Genomic DNA, 16209 nt, shown 5'->3' on the forward strand with positions numbered 1-16209 from the left:
CTCCTGTCTTGTCTCTGTGAGTCTCGTTGTCTCTCGTCACCTCCATCAACCATCCCACTGCTTTCCCTGCTGCTGGCAACCTAGAGCCCACCCCTTGCTCTCCGGAGGGAAGCCTCCTTGTGCCCCCACAATGACCTAGAAGAAGGCAATAACATCAAAGCCAATGGCAAGGTTCCTCCTGAAGCAAGCTGCGTTACTGGGACTGGCCATACATGCTGATTTATGCACCTCTCCCTGTGCCAGGTCCCCTGGGTGGTCTGAGGTTGGGGAACCCCCTCTTTCTCTGGGTTTTGGTATCCCTTTCTCTAAAAAAGGGGCCTTCAAGGACCTCGGAACCCCTCTCACTCTATTCTTCTCTCCTTCCCTCTCGTCCTGTGTGTCTCTCTCAGGCTGTGTCTCCCCGATCTCTCCGAGCGGGTCTCCCCTTCTTGCCCTGCCTCCCTCGGGCCATGTCTGTCACAGGCTGCTCTCGTGTCCCACCTCTGAGTCTCAATGTCTTTTCCCACCTCCAAATCCTCTCTCCTCTCAGACGGCCTCTGCCCTCTCTCTGTTTTGTACACTCCTGCTCCCTGCCCTCAACTCCTGTCTCTCCTGCCCACTCCTTCCCTAACCCCCCCAGGTGGTCATCTTGAGAACTTGTGAAAGTGTCTGACCCAAGATTGGCATCCCCAGAATGAGGATACCCAGGAAGGTGGCCATGATGGGAGAAGTCAGGGGTGCCAGGGCAGATGCCATCTATTCTTCCGCTTCCTGCCTCCTGTTCTGGTGGGCATCACACACGTACTCTCCTCTTCCCAGAGAACAGGGCCTTCAGGGACAAAGGAGCCCATCTGTCTCTGCACCCAGCGTGCGCCTGGCACTTGCAAGCCCATCTGCTCCACCAGCATGACTGGCAGAGCTCCCCCAAAGGAGGCTGCCCCCGGGCTCAGGCCAGAGAAGCCCCTGGGGACTGGGCCTCAGACCCCAGCCAAGACCGAGCACCCGGAACTTACTCTGTGACTCTCATAGTCCTTGCAGCATGGCTCACCCCATAGAGTCAGGAGACAGCCAGGAAGCAGGAGGGGCGGCCCTTCCTCCTTTCTCCCCTCCTGCCCACCCAGACTGGGTGTGCACCCAAGGAGCTGCCTTGAATGGATCTGGTACCTTAAACACACAGAGGAGAGCTGCCCAAGAGTGCTAAGATCTTGCAGCCCCAGACCTCCCCTCAACAAAGCTGAGCTGGATCGGAGTCAAGAAAATAGAGGAAAGAGGCTTGGTGATCCTTGGGAGACCTGATTTGAGGAAGTGGCAGAAGAGAGGCCTGGGCCTCAGTTGGACAAGTTCACATGTCAGAGTCCTACTTGAGTCGGGCATCAGGCTTCAGGGAAGAAAAGGCACCTACTGTGTGCTAAGGGCATCCATCAGTGGTTCTCAAACCTATGCACCAGAACCCCTGGAGGGCTTGTGAGCATCCAGGTTGCTGGCCCTACCCCCAGAGTTTCTGATGCAGTAGGTCTGGGATGAGGCTAAGAGTTTGCATTTCCAACACACTCCCCGCTACTGGCCCAGGGACCACACTTGGAGACCCAGCAACACACACTCTCTTTAGTCCTCCCATGAACCGTGGGAGGTGATTGTTTTGACCATCTTGTTTCATAGGTAATGTGACTATGGATCAGAAGGCAGGGGTCTTGCTCGGGTGAGAATGACCCATCTTCTGGCAAGTCCATGCCACTTCCACATATGAGGGGGACTCCTCAGAGAAGGTTCCCAGGGGAGGGAGAGGCGGAGGTCCTGGAAGGAGAGTGAGGTGGGGCCGGGGGGTGACAAGAGATCAGGGTGTGTGGAGGGGGCCCCTCAGAGCTCAGGGGCCCGGGCCTAAAGGAAGGGCCTGCCCTCTCCCCTCCCTCTCTTGCTCCTTCCTCCCTCCTCTGGGTCCCCTTCTCTCCCAACCATCCCCTTCTCTGCCCCTCCCCTGCCCTTTGCAGACTCTGGCTTCAGTTGTTACTCCAACAGGGCCGCGTCTCCAGCCTCCGAGCCACACTGGAGACACGTGCACTGTAGAATACACCTGAGCCTGGTCCCGGAGACCCCCTCCACACCCCCCCGTCCCAGAGACCCCCTCCAAACCCCCCGATCCCGGAGACCCCCTCCACATCCCCGGTCCCGGAGACCCCCTCCACACCCCCACACCCCCTGTCCCGGAGACCCCCTCCACACACCCCGGTCCCAGAGACCCCCTCCACACCCCCGGTCCTGGAGACCCCCTCCACACCCCTACACCCCCGGTCCCGGAGACCCCCTCTACATCCCCGGTCCCGGAGACCCCCTCCACACCCCCACACCCCCTGTCCCGGAGACCCCCTCCACACACCCCGGTCCCAGAGACCCCCTCCACACCCCCGGTCCCGGAGACCCCCTCCACATCCCCGGTCCCGGAGACCCCCTCCACACACCCCGGTCCCGGAGACCCCCTCCACACCCCCGGTCCCGGAGACCCCCTCCACACCCCTACACCCCCGGTCCCGGAGACCCCCTCCACACCCCCACACCCCCGGTCCCGGAGACCCCCTCCACACCCCCACACCCCCGGTCCCGGAGACCCCCTCCACACCCCCACACCCCCGGTCCTGGAGACCCCCTCCACACCCCCACACCCCCAGTCCCGGAGACTCCCTTCGCAGCTCCCTGATGAGCTCAGCCCCATCCCGTGGGCTCTGTGCCTCCGACATCCACAACCAGCCCCTCACGAGCCCCTCGCCGATTCCAAGCCCATCTCAGCCAGGCAGGAATTGTACGGCCAGTCGGCTCTCTGTGTTCTTGACTCCCTGGCCCCCTCAGTCTCTAGCACAGGGTCTGGGGTGAGGAAAGGATGGGATGAGGGAACAGCAGAGTGTGCAGAGGGACGGAGGCCAGAGCCAAGTGGGGGAGGCAGAAGATGGCCTGTGGCGGGGGTCAGGGGCTGAGGATAGGCTCATGCCTAGGCATGCCCCCCATGCCCCTCTGCCTCGTTCTCATGGCAGAGCCAACAGCGACCTCCACCCCCACTGCTCACGTTCTCCTCAGCGTCACAGCCTTCCTCTCAAGCACACCAGCAGCAGCCCCTCATCACTGCCATCCCCAACACCTGATGCCTCTACTGTTCTTGACTCCTGGCCAAGGGCCCGTGCGGGCAAGGCGAGGCATGGCCCGGGAGTTCCAGGGAGACAGGTATAAGCTGGCCATGAGTCAGTCATACCACTAAAGAGAAGCCTGGGACAGAGGGAGGTGCGCTGCCTGCCCCAGTGGTGTGTAGGCAAGGACAAGGCCCTCCCAGTGAGTCTGTGCCCCAACAAAGGACTGGGTGAACCCGGCTGGCCTTCACCTCTGGGTCCCATGACCCTTAATGCCTTTGAACACTTCTCAGCCTCACCCTGTCACATGGCCTTCAGGGTGGGTTGGAAGCTGAACAAAGCAAGTCCAGGAGCCTCTGAGAGGCAGACACAGTGGCCCAGGCAGGAGAGAAGGATGGAGCCGAGTGACCCGCTGAGACCAGCGTCAGAGACGAATTAATGTCTCTCGGGAAACGATGGTTGAAGGAACAATTGGACCCATGAATGATTGAATAAATGAGCAACTGGACTCCCTTCTCTGGGCCTCCCTCCAGGAACATTTTGTCTTCGCTCCCTCACTCAGGCCAGTCTGAGTCTCCCACCCAGGGCTCTGACAGCCTGTGCTCCCCATGATGGCATGGCGTGCAGAGTTCCCACTACAGTCTACCTGGCTCCCCCATCAGATCAGGGGCTCTTAGAGGGCAGAGGTTGTATCCTATTCCTCCTGGGGACCCCTGTATCATGAAACCCCCATCACAGGTGTCAGGAGGTATTTATTCACTGAGCTATCAAATGATCAGTTAGACTCCCAAGTGCCCAGGGCTGTTGGGCTGTGAAGGGTATATGCCATTACCAAGCAAGAGGGGTGAACCCTATGACTTCTGGAGAACCCTGGGCCAGGAAGACAGCTAAGTCCTCTCAAAGTCTCCCAAGTCTAGCACAGTTACTGTCTTAGAGGAGCCTAAGGAATGAGAATACCTTGTACAGAGGACTTTGGCAACATTTCCAAGACATCTCTGCAGGCTGGGGGGCCCTTCTGCCTCAGGATCACCTCCCCATGCGGAGAGGGCAGGGGATAGATGGTATGTCAGGAGGGAGGGGCCCTTTCCCTGGAGCACTAACATTATCACCTCTTTTCATGAGTGAGGTTGCCTCTTCCAGGCAGCCTTCCTGGGTGGGTCACTTGTCCTCCTCTGAGCCCTCCTGGGAATTCACACAGGACCAGAGTCTACAGGGCCTCAGGTCCATGGAACCTAGTCCCCAGCTTGACCAGGAGAGGCAGGAGAGGACTTGCCCAGTTCCCACCCAGAGTCAGGCTTCCCAGGTGGCACTAGTGGTAAAGAACACACCTGCCAATGCAGGAGACTTAAGAGACATGGGTTTGATCCCTGGGTCAGGAAGATCCCCTGGAGGGGGGCGTGGCAATCCACTCCAATATTCTCTCCTGGAGAATCCCATCGACAGAGGAGCCTAGCGGGCTACAGTCCACAGGGTCACAAAGAGTTGGACACGACTGAGCGACTAATCATGCATGCACCTGGAGTCAGGAGGTCTTGCTCCAGCCAGAGGCCTTCGGGACACACTAGGCTCCCTCCCTGCTGAGCACAGCTGCCCCTCAGGTTCCATCTTGGCTGGTGGATGGACCGAGACCCTCTCAGATGTGGGGAGGGGCTGGGTGTCTTCCTCCAAGTCAGGGACAGGGCCCCTGGTTTCTCCCTGTGCCAGGCACAGTGCCCACAGTGGAAAGTCAGTAACGGATGGCACTGGCCTGGCACAGGGTTAGTGTGGGCCTGCAGAGGGCAGGGAGGAAGGGCTGGCCTGGGGAGGGGCTGGGGGTGAAGGGGCCAGGCCAGGCAGGGTGTCCCCTCCAGCACAAGGCCGACAGCAGGCTGCAGAGGGGACTTTCGAGGCTCTGACCTGAGCTCTGTTTCCCTCCCAGCCTTCCTGGATTTTCCACGTCTGTCCCTCTCTCTGAGTCTGTTCTTCTCTGGCATGCATCTCTCCCACAGCCTCACTGCTGGGTCCCATGACTGTATTTGGCTCTGTCTTCAGGGTCTGGTCCATCTCAGCTGTTCCCCAATTCCCTGCGCATGGACCGGGGGTGGGAGGGAGGGTGAGTATGAGAAAGAGACTGGGACAGAAATAAGGACCGATTCAGAAGCAGAGGAACAAAAGAAGAGCCAGGAGGGGGCCTTGGGGCTGGGGCCAGGGAGGCAGGGCTGGCCAGGGTCCTCAAACCTCGCTGGCCCTGAGGATGAAGCCCGAACTGGAGGGAGGGGTGGGGTCCACCCTTCCCCTCGGCACTGGCTCCTGGCCCCCCTTCCTTCTCCCTGCCCCTGCAGGAATGTGTGAGCATTTTCATTGTTCCTAAAAATAGTCCCACTGTATTGAGGGTTAGAATGAGAAATCTTCTGGGCAGGGTTCATCTCAGGCATGCCCCTGCCTCTGGGTTTCCAATGACTTTGTTTCCCAGAGCAGGGGCCTTTCTGAGCCACCCCACACACACACACCTGCCATGGCTCCCGGGGCCCCAGAATAGGCTCTGAGCTCCAGGACTTGTTGGAATTGTTTGTGAAGCACCCCAGACAAGGCCACTGCTATTCCTACTGACACCCGGGTCCAGGCTCCACACTCCAGCCTCTTTCCAACTCTCCAACCTTCTCCTCCCACCACCCCATCATCCTCCTGCCTCCAGGCCCTGGCTCCTCCATTTCCATTTCCTCACTTCTCCCCTCCTGTCCTTCCAGGCTCAGTCCAGGTCTGCTCTGGTGTCCCACCCCTGCTGTGCTCTCTTGCTCCCCATCCAGTCCTTCAGGGTTCAGGGGAGTCTCACCCCCACCTTGCCTCCTCTGTTCCCCTTGGCAGATCAGCACGGGCTGGGCCTCCCTCCCCCTCCACTCCCTGAGCAAAGCTCTGAGGCACTGCACTTCTCCAGGGAAGGGGTCATTGGTGGGGAGACGCTGCAGGCTCTGGGGTCCCACACCCTCCCCTGATCCCAGCATCTCCCCACCAGCTTTGGTTTTCTCTTCTGCACCCTGGGCCTGGAATGTCTCTTGATTTCAGTCTCGAGGGGAAGGCCCATCCAGTCTCACCTCCTCTCTGCCTCCATTTTTCAGATGGGGGAACCGAGCCCCAGAGAGGGGAGGTGATGGGCCCCCGAGTCCACGGGAAGCTGGCCGTGGGCCTCGGTCATGCTGCATCGTTATGCAGGGTCCCCATTCGTGGGGCTCCAGAGGCAGGCTCTTCACACAACCCACCACCGGCAGGCAGGCTGGCATCCAAAAGTATTTGCCTTTGGAGGGCCCAGGAAGCCACAGAACAAACATCCGGAGTCTCTGGAACTTCTCCTACTTTCCCTCCTCATATCCCAAGAATCCGGGAGCCACTGAGCGCATGTGTACACACACACACACACACACACACACACACACACAGCTCAGGGCCGGGTAAACAAGTGAACTCAGGAGATCTTGCGCTATTGCTGTGCCTGTGAGAATCTATCTGTGCAGGTCTTTTAGAGGCCCCCAAACCCTAAAAAGATGAGACTGTCCCCCAGCCTCACCAGAGTGTGTGTTAGTCGCTCAGTCGTGTCTGACTCTTTGGACTCCATGGACTGTAGCCGGCCAGGCTCCTCTGCCCATGGGATTCTCCATGCAAGAATACTAGAGTGGGTTGCCATGCCCTTTCCAGACCTTCTAAATTTTGTCTTGGAAATGAACACTAGAATTGTTTTTGCATTAACTTTTCTGACTGCAAAATTCCAGATACACTCATCCCACCTGACTTTTCCCCCCACTTTATGGGGAGCTCCTCCTCAGCTGGTGATCTGAGCACACGTGTGGCCTGTCCCTCAGCTGTCCATAATGCATGTCCCTATGGACCATCATATGACCATAGCAGAATATGTCCCTCGGGTCATTAGGAGGATGTCTGTGTGAAAGCATGTGAGTCTGGGACTCTGGGAGTGTGAGCACACCCCTGAGGCCATGTCTGTGTGTAAGCCATCTGTGCATGCGGGGGCCTGTGTGGGTGTGATGTGGGTTGGTGATGTCTATGTGGGCCTGGGTGCACACAGCAAGTGTGTAATTGTCTGTGGAACTGTGAGTGCATCGGTGGCTGGTCTTGTCTCTGAACGAATGAATGAGTTTATGGCTGAGTGTTGGCATCTGTGCCTGTGGGGGGTTTAATTCACCTGCCCTGCGCACCCCATCACCTCTGGCAGACCTGGGCTTACAAGTCTTCCCTGCCACACGTCACCTGTGTGGCACTGGACAAGCTTTTCATCTCCCTGGGCTCAGTTTTCTCATCTATAAAATCGTGACTTCTCCCAGAGCCACTGAGAAGACTCAAGAGGAATCTTGCGGTCCTGCCTAAGTGGCTCCCAACCAGGGGGCTAGGGCACTTCTGTGCAAGTTACAAAGAGGTGATCCCAACCCTCTGGGCAAATGCAGCCTGAGGGACAAGGGTTGGCAGGGGGCAGGGGCGAGTGTACGCTGGGTTTCAGCGCTGTTGGAACCCTGTGTGAGTAAAGTTCAACCTGTGAGGTTAGAAGCTGTGGCCCTGAAGGTGACCAGGAAACAGAAGCTCCCTTTCTTCCTGCCCCCACTCCAGGTGTGCAGCCTTGAACTAGAGGATCTCTGGCTCTGGACAGAGATAAGGCTCTGAGGACTCCCACTCCCACCAAACTCCCCCTGGGTTTCTTTCCCCGTCACCCACACTCTACCCTGCCTTCTTCAAAGCCTAAGAGAAGGCCCTCCGGAAGCCATGAGGGGGACTGACCAGATCAGGGATGCAGAGATGATCTAGGCCAGTCAGAGGATCAGAGACCACCCCTGCGCCTAACTCCACCCCCACCCTCACCAGAGACAACTCTCCTTGTCCGACAGGGAGACTGAGACATGGAGAGGACCAGGGACCCTCCATGGACACAATGAACCTAATCACTGCAAGCTTCTGTCTCAAGATCTCTGGACCTGGAGCTGGGGAGATCCAAGCTCTGGACTCTGTGGGCTCCGAAATGGAGCCCAAGGGAGTGGGTGGGGATCCAAGAGAAAGGCCCTTCCAGACCTGAGCCCTCAGCTGTGAGTGTGGGTCTCCTACCCACCAGCACCCGCCCCCCCGCCCCACTGCAACCCTGGCCAGATCCCCCACTGGTGTGATAACCACATTATGGCATTTTTTCTTGAGCAAATTGCATCGACCTAATTGAATGAGGCTGCAGGAGCCTGGGCTGGAGGCTGACAGCGGGTGAGGATGGCAGGAGCCAGGGAGAGGAGGGTGTGGGAGCAATATGGGATGGGGAGGTCCTGACAACGCTGAGCAGAGGACAGAAGGGATGGGAGAGGGAAAGTGGAGGGCTGTGAACACAAAACACCTCATTCATTCCCTTCAGCCCCGCTGCACACACACTGATGCTCACAGCACACCAGGTACCTGGACACTGGGATGCAAGAGATGGTCTCCCCAAGGGACCACTGAGCATTCACTTAGGGCCAGGCACTGTGTTCATTTAAAAGCACCATTTCACGTAATCCTCCCGCCAGCCCCATTTTATTCTTGAGAGAATTGAGGCTTAAGAGAGAAAATGACCTGCTAAATGTCAGGTGAGACACCATAGCCCTTGCTCTTACCGGGTATCTACAGCATCCCAGTGCCGTGCTCCCACCCTGCCTCCAGGAAGCCTTCCTGGGGAGCTCAGAGAAAGGAGGCCTCACGCCAGCTCATACTTGGGCCCAGACACCATTTCTGTCCCCACTGAGTGCTCCTGCTCGTCCACTCTGCGCTGTCTGTCCTGTCTGACGGTCAGCAGCCGAGGCTGGGCTGATCCCACACAATCACACCCCCCCATCACTCACAACACACCTGCGACCCTTCTCATCCCATGCAGCGTCCACTCTGTATGTCACGCTCATCGGCTCAGGGTGACAACAGGGAGGACACGATCGCCGCTGCCGTCACATGGCACGTCCCACACACTCAGTGACACACAATCATTTCTTGGTGTCCACGGGGCCACACACAGTGAAACTATCCCTTTGGTCCTCACTCAGGGCTAGGCCCACGTTCAGTGTCACTCACACACCGTGTTCCCAAGGTCCCCAAGACACACTCACACAGACTCACACACACACAGTTCCAAGCTGGCTCTGGGCTGCACTGTCTCATGTCATCCAGGACCTTAAAAATATCCACCTTTGATGAAATGACATTATTTCTGAGATTTGCATTAAAATACTTCAGCAAAAGAGCCTACAAAATGGGAGAAAATATTTGAGAATCATATGTCTGATAAGGGGTTGGTATCCAGAATATACAAAGAAACCCTATAGCTCAACCATAAAATAAACAACCTGATTTTTAAATGGGCAAAGACCTTGAATAGACATTTATCTAAAGAAGGTGTACAAATGACTGACAAACACGTGAAAAGATGTTCGACATCACTAATCATCAGGGCACACAAATCAAAACTGCAGGGAGATGCCACCTCATATTCATTGAAATGACCACTATTTAAAAAACAAACAAACAGAAAAGAGGTGTTGGTGAGGATGCAGAGAAACTGGACCCCTGGTACACCGTCAATGGGAATGTAAAATTGTACAGCTGCTGCGGAAAAGTGTACGGTGGTTCCTCAAAATTAAAGATTAAATTATCATGTGATCCAGCAATTCCCCTTCAGGGTATGTATCTAAAAAACTGAAATCAGGATCTTAAAGATATATCTGTACATCCATGTTCACAGCATCATTATTCACAAAAAGGTGGAGCAACTAAAGTGTACATCAAGGGATGAACTGATAAACAAAATGTGGTTTATTCATACAATAGAATATTATTTAGCCTCAAAAAGGAAGGAAATTCTGACATATATTATGACATGGCCTTGATGAAAAATTGAGGACATTATGTTGAATGAAATGAGAATCACAAAAAGACAAATACTATATGATTCCACTCATATGAGTTACCTAGGATAGTCAGATTCATAGAGCCAGAAAACAGAATAGTGGTTACCTGGGGCTAGAGGGAGAGGGAGTTGTTTAATGGGTATAAGTTTCAGTTTTGCAAAATGAAAAATGTTCTGGAAAATGGTTGCACATCCCTGCGAATATATTTAACACCAATGAACTCTCTACTTAAAGATAGTTAAGATCGTCAATTTTATATTATGGATATTTTACCACAATTCAAAATATTTCAAGAAAGGAAAACGAAAATAAAAAGGAGGGATCGATGAACTAAATATGTCTAAATCTTAATGACCCTTATATTGGGGTGATGGGTATATGACCAGCTTATTGTATTATTCTCCCAAGCATTGCGTGTTTAAAATATTCCATAATAAGAAAAAATTGTACTTTCCCTTGACCTCACACCCCTTTGGAGCGACCACACGTCCTCTCTGCATCCCTTCACAACCAAAGGTCTCCAGAGGACTGACTTCGCTCTGTCTTCACGGCCACTCATCACCTGCCCAGGCCATCTGGCTTCTGGTCCCACCGTGTCACCAACAGGGTTCTTGTCTGGCTCAGTTGAGCACGAGGCCCAGCCCAGCACGATCTCCCTGTTCCCACCTTACCTGACGGCTTGGCAGCATCTCACCCTGTTGAACCTCTCCCGCTCCCTGACTGCCAGCTTCACCCCATCTGGTCTCCTCCACCTCCCTGGCCGCTCCTGCTCTGCCTCGCTGCAGCTCTTCACTTCAGGGTTCAGTCCTCAGTCCTCACCTCTTCTCTCACTGTCCCTCCCTAGGTCATCCCAGCCAGGTCTGCGGTTTCATAAATCAGCCCTACCCGCTGGCTCGCAAATATATCCCCAGCCTGGCCTTAGCCGCCCATCACCTGGATGTTTGACTTAATGTCCAAAACAGGTCTGTCAATTTCTGTCTCCTTGTCCTCTCCCACCCCATGCCTTTCCCAGTAACATCTCCACCAACCATCCTTTGCGTCTTCAAATCAGAAACCTGGGAGCCATTCTCCTTCTTTCCTTCTGGTTCATCCTCTGATTCATCAGCAAGTTCTGTCATTTCTACCTGCAAATATCTCCAAAGTTTGTTCATTTCTCTCCAACTCTTCTGCCCTCCCCTTAGCCCAGGCACCACCATCTCCAGCCTGGGTGGCTACAATAGCCTTCAAGTCTCTGCCTACCTCCTCTCAGCCCCTCCAACTGGTTCCCCATCGTACACTCTGCAACAAAAGTATAGACTCTTTCAAAACCACAAATCAGACCATGTCACTTCCCTGCCTGAACCCATCAGGGTCTTCCCATGACGGCATCTTACACAGGGTTGTGTGCGAACAGCTCACAGTGTCACAAGCATTACAGGATTGCACAGTGTCACACGCTGGTTTTCACACACGAGGTCACTCTGCGTTACACCCTTGGTTGCACACTCAGCCTCCCCTATACGCGTAGGGCCCACACTGACAATTCAGTGGCAGACACTTGAGCCCCCAAACTCAGGACCACACTTGTTACTGCACAGTGTCACTCACCCGTGTTTACATATTTGATCCTCACTGTGTCACACCTTCAGCGTCACGCGTAGTGTCACTCAGCACCACACAGTCAGCATCACAGGGTCACACCATCAGCAGCACGTCCACTGTCTCACAGGCTTGGACAAGTGGTGGCACACATTTGCTGTGTGCCATTTGGTGTCACACTCAATGACTCACCCACTCTCCACACAGTGTCCCATGATTTCACAAACTTGCTGTCACACAGCAGAACCCCCACTGTCCCATTGCCAGTGTCTCAGTGTCACCCTCGGCATCACCCTGGGACCCACACGCTGTCCCCGCCCCCACCCCACCAGGTCCCGTCACCAGAGCTGCTGCCCCGTGTCAAGGCTGTTTCCTGTTGTTGTGCTCAGAGTCCTCAGCCACTGCCTGTTCCTTCAAGGATTTCCTGTTGTCAGGGCCCCCATCAGGGATACACAGCCTAAAGCCCAAGAGTTGGCCCCTGCCCCGGCAGGGACCTGGGGCCCCTCTACCTGCCCCCATCCTTGCTGGGCTCATGTGGGATTCTCCAGCACCCTGTTCAATCAGCCTGGCTCCCCGGTGTGCCTGGGCTTGTCCTGAATCACTGAAAAGTGACTTCTGGGCCCTGCCTCACCCCCAGGGGGCCCAGACCTGTGTTTCCTAGGAAGGGGACTCTTAGGCAGCCTGGACACAGCTGTCTGGACTGTCTGAGCGGCTTGGAACAAGACCTTGGCTGATCTGTGGGGCTCATTCTGAAGCTGCTGGGAGCCAGAGCAGAAGGACAGGCTCCTGGGCGGGGGAGATAGGGTTAGGGGTTTAGGGAGTCAGGGAAGACTTCCCAGAGGAAGCCAGCTGAGAGCTGGGACACACAAGGAAGTGGAAGAAACGGCATCCCAGGTGGGGGCAGCAGACAGGAGCAAAGGCTTGGAGGCAGGAACCGGAGGAGACGGGTTGACAGGGATGAAAATAGGAACGTGACAGAAGGGAGGTTATGCGGCGACTTCTCTCCTATCAGCTGCCTCCTCTCCCCGCGCGCGCCAGCGTTCAGACTCCAGCTCCGGTGGGAGCCGCAGGGCACACCCTTCCTGGCTCAGGCTTCGGGGGCCCCACAGATTGCCCCCCAAGGCCACCAAGCCCCCTCACCTCCTGCCCCAGGCCAGCCCGCAGGAAGGACAGGCGGAGGCCAGCGCACGCTCCCCACACGGCCTGAGATAAATATTTCCCGGGAAACGGAACTTGTTCTCTCTATGTTTACAGCCAAGGGCCAGGCAGGGCGGTGGGGGAGGGGCCAGCCAGAGAAGCCTCCAGCCCGGGGCCACAGCATCTGGCCCAGCATCGGCCTTGACCTACTGTCTGCCTCACAGCCATTCCCCACCTCCTCTGAGCCTCCATTTCAAGCGCTTGAGAGGACCACCTGGAGACTTAGCTGGCCAAAAAGTCTGGCCCAGGCTCAGCTGTGTCTTCCCTGGGTGTGAATGCCTAGTGCTTGATGCCTACCCCTGCAGACTAGGCTTCTCCAACGGCAGGACTTGCATCTGCCCATCTCTGCCTCGTTCTTGGTCAGTCAGGGATGTGGACAGATGGATGGACAGACCGACAGACAGGCTGGGGTGGCAGCTGAAATCGCCTCCCTGGCCCAGGTCCCTGCACACCCTGGGCCTGTGCAGCCTGACAGGTGGGCGCAGACAGATGGCAGGGCCTGGGGGCCCCTGTGGACACCAGATGCTACGGCCAACTTGTTGGCAGCGGCTCCCTGCGGGCCATAGGGCAGCTTTGAGGCCACTTGCTCCTGATGTGCGGAATCCAGGAGGAGGCTGGCAGGTCTCCCAGCTCAGAGCAGTCACTTAAGAATCTTAAATACGAGCATGGGAAGAGCTGCCTGCAGTAGTCCCTCCAGCCTCACCCCAAACGATCCCAGCACAGTAACCTCCACTGACATGTCGGCCTTCTCCCGTGCAGACCCAGGGACATCCTACCCACATGCCCTTGCACAAGCCGCTCATCTCACGCCCGAAGCCTTTCCCAACCCCCACCGCAGTCCTACCCAACAGGACCACCCTGGCTCCTGCCCCTGCCTATAGCTAGCCCACCACCGGGGCCCATTTATTGACCATTGCGAGTCTCAGCCTCACTCTAGACTCGGAGATCAAGCATTCCTCAGACCAGGATCCAAGGGCGAAAAGGTTTTTGGAGCTGGGTTCTCAGCACGGAGCCAGCCTCCTGCAGCCCCCTCTACGTCCTTGTTCCAGGCTTCTCTGTGTGCTTGATCCCCGTCTTTGTTGCCCTCAGGGGGTCCTCTCAGAAGCCAGCCACGAGGACCTCCCTGACATCCAGCTGATCTCTGGTCTCATTAGTCACTGACTTGAACCCTCCTCATCCTTCAAAGTTCCAAGGTGCCCCCTCCAGGAAGTCTCCAAGACTGCACCCAATACAGCAATACAGTTCTTAGAACTACTTCACCCTCATCTCATAGCCATTCTTTTTGGATCAAGAAGCATTTATTGGTCACCTACTATATACCAGGCCTATGCCAGGCCCCACATGAGCCCAGGAGAGACTAAGAAGACTCAGCCTTGGTTCCTACCAGCCAGATACAACTACATGGGAAAGGACATATAACCACATGGTGTGACAAGCTGTCTGACTGTAAGTTCGGGGAAGCTTGGAGGTGTGAGTGCCCAGGAGCGGGGGGGAAGGCCAACTTGACCTGAGTTGGAGGGAACAATCTGAGAGGACTTCACAAAGGATGTGGCACCTAATCTGGGGCTTGAAAAAAAAGTGCGTGTGTGCCTGCGTGCTAAGTTGCTTCAGTCTTATTCAACTCTTTGTGACCCTGTGGGCTGTAGCCCACCAGGCTCCACTGTCCATGGGATTCTCCGGGCAAGAATACTGGAGTAGGTTGCCATGCTCTTTTCCAGGGGATCTTCTTGACCCAGGGATCAAACCTGAGTCTCATGTCTCCTGCACTGGCAGGCGGATTCTTTACCATTAGCGCCAAAAGGAATAGGTAGAGGGAAAAGGGAAAGGCATTGAAGAGAAAGGGGTCAGTGTGAACAAAGTCAGGGAGGTTGGGAAGAGCAGGTGTCTCAGAAGTGAGCACTGCCATGTCTGGGGGCAAGGGGTGGACACGAGGGGGTCCAGCAGGTACAGCTGGCAATGCCATGGCAAAGGTGTGGTCTTTCCTTATCCAGCGGGAAGCCATAGAGGAGCCAGTGCTGGGCAGAGCATTAGGGCGCTTGGTATGGATATCCGTGCACTTGTTCATGCTTGCCTCTTCCCAGCCCCTGCCCCAGTTGGGTTTCCTAAACCTCGTCTGGGCCCTGAGACCCAGCACAGAGAGGGCATTCACCCAGAGTGCTCAGCTCACTGCTTAAACTGCCTCAACCCTGACATCCAGAGAGAGTAATGGCCCTGGCGCTTAAGGAGGATTCCAGATGGTGCCTGAAGAGCCCCTCCTCCAAGCCAGCCAGCTGGCACAGGGGCTAGGGAGCCATCCAAAGAAGGTGTGCTGAACAGACATCCGTTGGGAGGGCATGGGAGCTGGCAGTCCTGCTCTCGTGGTTGTTGTGCTGCCAGCGGCAGGAGAATGAGCTGTGCCCACCCAGCCCCCTGGGGCACCTGGTCTCACAAAGCAGAGCCATCTAGACCTGGCTCCAAGGATCTCAACCCTGAGGGAAGCAGGGAGGCTGCAAACTCCCTCGGGGACTCTCTGCGGGCCAGGCCTTGGACAGGTGCCTCACACATACTATCTTTGTAACTTCTCCCAACAGGACTGCCAAGATTATTACATCCAATAATAGTGATTATGTCCAATGATGGTGAAGTTTCTTATCCCTTTTTGACAGGTGAGGGAACTGATGCTCAGGTTGGTTAAGGGACTGGCCCAAGGTCACACCCCTAGGAAGTGGTGAAGCTGGTACTTGAACTCATGCCCACCTGACCCCATGGTCTGTCCACTGGATGAGTGCATTCACCTCCCCAGGTTCCACCCTCACAGGAGGCTCCTCATCAGTCTCCCATCCCTCTTTCCCTCCAGGGGTCCCAATAGTTTGAGCCACACCCTAGGGTTCCTACTCTCTCCAATCCTAGCCTTTCTGTGTTAGGGGGTCCCCAGGGGCAGCAACCTGTCTCTTTCCAGCAGGGCTGAGCATGGGTCTGGGCACTCAGGAAGGAGTGCTAAGTGAACCCAGAAACACAGCGGGCGCTACTCAGAGGCCAGGCAGACACCTGCCATCTCCGTGATGGGTGTGGGACTAGGGGGAAGGAACTGAGACCCTGGGGGGCTCATAGCCCATATCTTCGGGCTGAGAGAGGGGGCAGCGGGACCCAGGAAAAGGAAAGGCAGCAGGAAAAAATGTGGATGATCTGGGGAAGCCTCTGGGGAAGGTGAGGAAGGAGGCAGAACTTGAACTTGCAGGGAGCAGAGCCAAGGGCCAAAGGAGAGGGGGCTGTGCACAGAGAAAGAAACGAGAAGCCTGGGCCCGGCTCCTGCCCTTGCAGCCCCACTCCCATCGCCCAGGACGGGCTCAGCTTCTCCAAAGCCCTCTCCCCTCTCAGCTTCCTGGGAGGATGACAAATCCAGTCTTTCCTGACGGGTGGCAGCGGCTGCCGAGACACTGCTGGCTCCCAGGAACACCATCTGTCCCAGCTCC

The 16209-nt window shown here is 56.1% G+C and overlaps 1 protein-coding gene across 4 annotated transcripts in view; it reads right to left on the reverse strand.

The window, feature by feature from the left end:
* PDE2A (phosphodiesterase 2A) overlaps nt 1-16209 on the reverse strand; it is a 67623-nt gene that overhangs the window by 39199 nt on the left and 12215 nt on the right. The window contains exon 3 of one of the 4 annotated variants that reach the window (XM_088843168.1): nt 4989-5167. The exons of 2 other annotated variants lie outside the window; for them this stretch is intronic. In XM_088843168.1, the coding sequence (XP_088699294.1) occupies nt 4989-5167 (179 nt within the window). Of the gene's footprint in view, nt 1-4988; nt 5168-6163; nt 6369-16209 lie in introns of those variants that run through there. One more of the 4 variants, XM_055423599.2, reaches the window with a different exon arrangement.

The sequence above is a fragment of the Moschus berezovskii genome, chromosome 14 (assembly GCF_049115385.1).
Source record: "Moschus berezovskii isolate FMDL1 chromosome 14, NW_MosBer_1.0, whole genome shotgun sequence".
Taxonomy (NCBI): domain Eukaryota; kingdom Metazoa; phylum Chordata; class Mammalia; order Artiodactyla; family Moschidae; genus Moschus; species Moschus berezovskii.